Genomic DNA, 6,000 nt, shown 5'->3' on the forward strand with positions numbered 1-6,000 from the left:
TGGACATGGAACAACAGACTGGTTCCAAATAGGAAAAGGAGTACATCAAGGCTGTATATTGTCACCCTGCTTATCTAACTTATATGCAGAGTACATCATGAGAAACGCTGGGTTGGAGGAAGCACAAGCTGGAATCAAGGATTGCCGGGAGAAATATCAATAACCTCAGATAGGCAGATGACACCACCCTTATGGTAGAAAGTGAAGAAGAACTAAAGAGCCTCTTGATGAAAGTGAAAGAGGAGTGAAAAAGTTGGCTTAAAGCTCAACATTCAGGAAACAAAGATCATGGCATCCGGTCCCATCACTTCGTGGCAAATAGATGGGGAAACAGTGGCTGACTTTATTTTTCTGGGCTCCAAAATCACTGCAGATGGTGACTGCAGTCATGAAATTAAAAGACTCTTACTCTTTGTAAGGAAAGTTATGACCAACCTAGACAGTATATTCAAAAGCAGAGACATTACTTTGTCAACAAACGTCCGTCTAGTCAAGGCTATGGTTTTTCCAGCGGTCATGTAGGGACGTGAGAGTTGGACTATAAATAAAGCTGAGTGCCTAAGAATTGATGCTTTTGAACTGTGGTGTTGGAGAAGACTTGAGAGTCCCTTGGACTGCAAGGAGATCCAACCAGTCCATCCTAAAGGAGATCAGTCCTGGGTGTTCATTGGAAGGACTGATGTTGAAGCTCAAGCTCCAATACTTTGGCCACCTGATGCGAAGAGCTGACTCATTGGAAAAGACCCTGATGCTGGGAAACATTTGAGGGCAGGAGGAGAAGGGGATGACAGAGGATGAGATGGTTGGATGGCATCACCAACTCGATGGACATGGCTTTGGGTGGACTCAAGGAGTTCGTGATGGACAGGGAAGCCTGGCATGCTGCAGTTCATGGGGTCGCGAACTGTTGGACACAATTGTCCTACAGAACTCAACTGAACGGAAATGGAGGTTCAAAGAAATTGCTTCTATGGATCTCACCTAAGATGTGAATTTAAGATCTGAAGCCAAACTCTTTTAACCCAAAATCCATGTTCTTTCATTCTACACTGCCCCTCTTCCAGGAATACCTTCACCTCCCCAACTTATCCACCTGGCAAACTTAAGTTTCATCCCAAACCCAACTGCTCTGGGTCCTTCCTTCCTTGTTCCACTGTACCTTGTTATTTATAATGAGGTTACTTAACTTTCTAAACTCTGTTTACTGACATGTCTGTTTCCCTCAGTCTCAAGGTGCCTAAGAACAGGGCCTCTATCTCGTGAATGTATGCTCTGTGTGCAGCAGAGACCATCAGGTATGTGGTAAAACAGTAAACATCAACAAATACAGTATTATGAAGCGGGTCTTAAGTTTCTCCACCTGTAGATGATGGACAAGTCTGAGGACAAGAAGTGTATTGCTACACATTTCCACAACTCAACTCATGATATCCCCTCAAAACTGCTATTAGTCATACTTATTTTGTTTCAGATCTTCCAATGTGCCTGCGATGCTTTCTCTCACCTTCCAGCTTTTATGTATGCTGTTTCCTCTGCCAGAAACACTATCCCTCCTCATGTGACCTATTCCTATGAGTTAGTCTTACAGGGAAACTTTCCTGCCTCCCTTAGACTGGTCTAGATGAAGTCTAGAAGCTTTGGCTGTATCCCCATGGCACAAGTTTCCTCTACCTTTCATGGCACTCATCACAGAATTGAAATGACCTGTTTTCTGTCTCCCTACCAGAAGGCAAGCTCTAGGGAGTCAAAGACCACATCCTACTCCCAAAATAATACCTTGCACTTACTACTATGCAATAAAACGTGTTTAGTTGGGTTTACCTACATAAAACTGATGGAAACAATGATATCTTCAAATACCTTATCAAACAAGATATCTTCAGAAAATTACTTCAACCCAGCTTTAGAAACAGGAAAATTCAGGCACAAGAGAACACCCTATTTTAAGAGCTGAAAATTCAGTAGTATCAATATAAATAAATGGGATGACATGTGAAGGGAAAAAAACATTTTGAAGGCACTACCACCTACTGGTGATATAGCAGGACTGCACAAACGTATCAGACAAATCTTAAAAGTTAACCGCAAATTCAATAGCACATATTCGGCTTTAAGAACACCGTACTGATTCTAATTGAGACAGAGAAAAACTGCATATTATACAGTCTATAGTAAAAACAGCATTTAAATAAAAAGGTATACATCTGTTCATAATGAAATTTTCGGGATAAAATGATTTTTGCAAACATAAGCAAATATACTTTGCTATGATAAAACAAACATCACAAAAGAGGCCAGTTTGGCGAAGATGCTTGCCAAATTTATGCTGAATTAAGCCTCAGAAACGGAAAGGATCCGGATGACTATTATTAGCCCATTACACCTCAAAAGTTGACAAAACAACTAGTCATTGACATCTACAATAAAAGTAGAGACCAAGCGGGATGCTCCACGGCGAAGTGGACGCTCTGAAATACCATGCTTAGTTTTGTGATACAGGCGGAAATAGAAGAGAACGTTTTCTCGGTTTGAATGTCTGTCCAGTTGGTAAACAGACGAGTTCTGTCACTCCACACTACCTTCCCATGACTGCTTCGTGTATGATTATTCTACCGTATGTCTGCCCACTCGACTGGAAGCTCCCGGATGGTAAGGGTTGGCTCTGCTCCAACAGCGAGCGGTCCGGGTCCCGCACCCCGAGGGCGCCGGGCACGCTCTACGGTCTTCGGCGAAGATAACCGGTCTCTGGCGGCGCTCGGCGGACGACGCGCGGAGGCCAAGGCCATGCTGCCCTCCCCACGGCTCCCGTCCCAACCCCGAGACCTTCGACAGAGGGCTCTCGCCTTGGGCCGCGGAGGCGGCTTCAGAGGCGAAAACCGCCCCGCGGCGGGAGGTCTTCGTTTTAATTTTCATTGGGCGACAGCAGGCGGGAGGGAGGGAGGAAAACACTGCCGACTAAAGGGGTGCAGCAGGCCAGGCAACGAGAACCGGAAGCGCGCCCCGCCGGGGGAGAGCGAGCAGCCCCTCCCCCTTCCGCCAGGCGCCCTCCGCACCCCTCCCCCACCGCAGCCGCCCCGCGCGACCCCCACCAGACGCGCGACCCGCCTCGGCGTCCCCGCGGGGGCCGTGTCCCCGCGCCCTCCTCTTGCCCGGGGACACGGAGCACGTCCCCACCCGCTTCCCCCGCCCCCTGCTTACCTGTGGCTGCTGCCTTGCCGCTGTCCGGGGCGGGGAACTTCCACTCCCCCCTCCCAGGTGGATCCGAATTCACTACCCACTTCCCCACCCCCTCACGCGGCGGGGGACGCGCCTCTTTCTTAGGGGTCAGGCGGGGCGGGGAGAATCAGTGTCACTTAACAGCCAACTGTCCTAAGCTACCGTTTCCTCGGCAGTCAGGGCCGCCACTGGCGGCATGATCTACACCAGGCCGGGGGCGGGGGAGTGAAGGGGGGTAAAACTGAGTAACAGAGCGTGGGGGGTGAGGTTAGGGCGGTCCTTCCGTGAGGGCGCCGTCCTACGTCACCACGTTGCGCACGTGACGCGCCGCCATCTTGTGCCGGGGTATCCCGGGATGGCGAGTTCGTGTCGCGAAGGTGTTATTCTGGCGAGAGTTGGGCGTGGCGTTACCTGCAGTTCCTTTCAGCTTCAGGAGCTCTGTCTTCACTACTCCCAGACGTCTGTTTTCAGAGGCCAGCACCCGCTCGGGGGCTCGCTCGGGGGCTCAAGAGGCCGCTCGGCCTGAGGCAGTTTTCTTCGGTTCGTGGCGTCAGTCTCAGCTCAGCTCCTACTTGGTGCGGCCCAGAGCTGACGTCCCGGCTTTGACCCACGTCTGACCTGCCGCCTGTTGTAGACAGAGTGACTTGAAGCCTGAAGGCTTGTCCTCAGTTTTTCTTACCACCCAAACTAATGTTAATCCCATAAAACTGCGTTAAGAGTTGTATCTTTAATCACACATGAAAGGATTAAAAGCCCACAAGGTGTCGGTAGGGTGTGTTAGAGTGTCACGCTGAAGCACAGATTTAGCCCACTTAAACTAGAGAAAAGTTACAGTAAATTTCCTGGCGGTGCAATGGTTAGCATCACGCGCTTCCACTGCAGGGGAAGCAAGGTTCCATCTCTGGTCTGGGACCTAAGATCCCGCAAGCCGCACAACCCGGCCAAAAAAATAATAATAATACAGTGACACCGTGGTTCTGATACATTACAATAAGCTTTTTTAACTTTTTAAAATGAGTGTCTACCTTTCTGGAGAAGGGATGGTGTATTATTCTGATACATCCTGAACTTTATCCATTTCCTTGCAAAATGTTCTTTGCTTTGTGGAGATAATAAATGATAGACCTTTTAATTTGCTCTTGACAAAAAGTTCCATAATTTTTCTAAAATTTTCCTAGCTTGAGATCTCCACGTAGGCAACTTGATTGAGTCGATAGGGCCCTTCCCCATTAGGGCTGGATAATGTGATTTAAAGCTCAAGAGTTACTCTGTGCCAGACTCTCCTAATAACTCACTAATGTTTATCCATTGTCATTCATTCAGAAAAACACTACCTATTAAAACCTACAACAGTTAACTGCCCGAGGTTTATTTGTTTTTGGCAGAGCGCTTTGTGGCTTGTGGGATCTCAGTTCTCCCAACCAGGGAACCCAAATCTCCTGCATTGGAAACACAAAGTTAACCACTGAACTACCAGGGAAGTCCCCAACTACCCTTACTTTAGCTTTTCGATTAGGTAAATTATCCAGCCTAAATGTGTCTTATCAAAATTGGGGAAAGTGTAATACTCATCTTATGTCCCAACGTTACTTAAAGAATCAAAATGTCATATATCATAGGAAAGCATAGTCCTATAAAAGTACCAACAAAGGTCCATCTAGTCAAGGGTATGGTTTTTCCAGTGGTCATGTATGGATGTGAGAGTTGGACTATGAAGAAAGCTGAGCGCTGAAGAATTGATGCTTTTGAACTGTGATATTGGAGAAGACTCTTGAGAGTCCCTTGGACTGCAAGGAGATCCAACCAGTCCATTCTGAAGGAGATCAGCCCTGAGATTTCTCTGGAAGGAATGATGCTAAAGCTGAAACTCCAGTACTTTGGCCACCTCATGCGAAGAGTTGACTCATTGGAAAAGACTCTGATGCTGGGAGGGATTGGGGGCAGGAGGAGAAGGGGACGACAGAGGGTGAGATGGCTGGATGGCATCACCGACTCGATGGACCTGAATCTGAGTGAACTCTGGGAGTTGGTGATGGACAGGGAGGCCTGGCGTGCTGTGATTCATGGGGTCGCAAAGAGTTGGACACGACTGAGCAACTGAACTGAACTGATAAAAGTAAAGAGTGGAGAAGAGGTTCTCAGACATCAACCTTTCATGATTAACAAAGCCTAGCAACAGTCATTCTAGAATCCAGAATATTAATGACTGAAAGGCTGGTTCTACATTTATTGTTCTTTTCTTGCTGGGTTATTTCCTCCTTGGAAGACAGGATAAATATTGATCTGGGCAAGAGGGATTGCCGGGGGGGGGGGGGGGGGCGGGGGGGGGGGGGCGGGGCGGAGGGAGGGGGACTGGAAAATATCAACCATTGAAAGACGTGAGGGCTCAGCAAGTAAAGAATCCACCTGCAATTCCGGAGACACAGGAGATGTGGGTTCAATCCCTGGGTCAGGGAGTTCTGGAGGAGGAAATGGTAACCCACTCTAGTATCCTTATCAAAAAAATCCCATGGACAGAGGAGTCAAAGAGTCAGACATGACTAAGCACATGAAACTAAATATTACTGAAACGTTCAAAATGTGCATGGACTCCTTCTTTAGTCCCTTTTCCACCTATAAAGCATTTAAGTCTAAATCAAATTTTATGCTGTGCAACACTGCCACTCACAAGTATTTAATATTTCTACCAGCCTGTTTCTTTCTCGTGGAAGTTTCCCAAGCTGTACCAGCTGCTTTTCTGCAATTCGAGGAACAACTGAAGATGAAGACCAAAAAAAAAAAAGA

General features: G+C 47.5%; 1 protein-coding gene across 11 annotated transcripts in view; it reads right to left on the reverse strand.

Moving 5' to 3' along the window:
* The window catches only part of ATF1 (activating transcription factor 1), a 65,787-nt gene extending 61,671 nt beyond the window's left edge, over positions 1-4,116 (reverse strand). For 2 of the 11 annotated variants that reach the window (XM_086399473.1, XM_086399469.1), the window contains exon 1: positions 3,199-3,435. Coding sequence is in view for 4 of the 11 variants with exons in the window: in XM_086399466.1 (XP_086255592.1) it covers positions 2,614-2,913 (300 nt within the window). In the remaining 7 variants the exon portion in view is untranslated. Of the gene's footprint in view, positions 1-2,579; positions 3,118-3,198; positions 3,436-3,627 lie in introns of those variants that run through there. The other 9 variants (XR_015163656.1, XM_086399471.1, XM_086399475.1 and 6 more) reach the window with 9 other exon arrangements.
* Positions 4,117-6,000: the final 1,884 nt, after the last annotated feature.

The sequence above is a fragment of the Bos grunniens genome, chromosome 5, assembly GCF_055505025.1.
Source record: "Bos grunniens cultivar Pamir isolate PY7600 chromosome 5, Bosgru_T2T1.0, whole genome shotgun sequence".
Classification (NCBI taxonomy): Eukaryota; Metazoa; Chordata; class Mammalia; order Artiodactyla; family Bovidae; genus Bos; species Bos grunniens.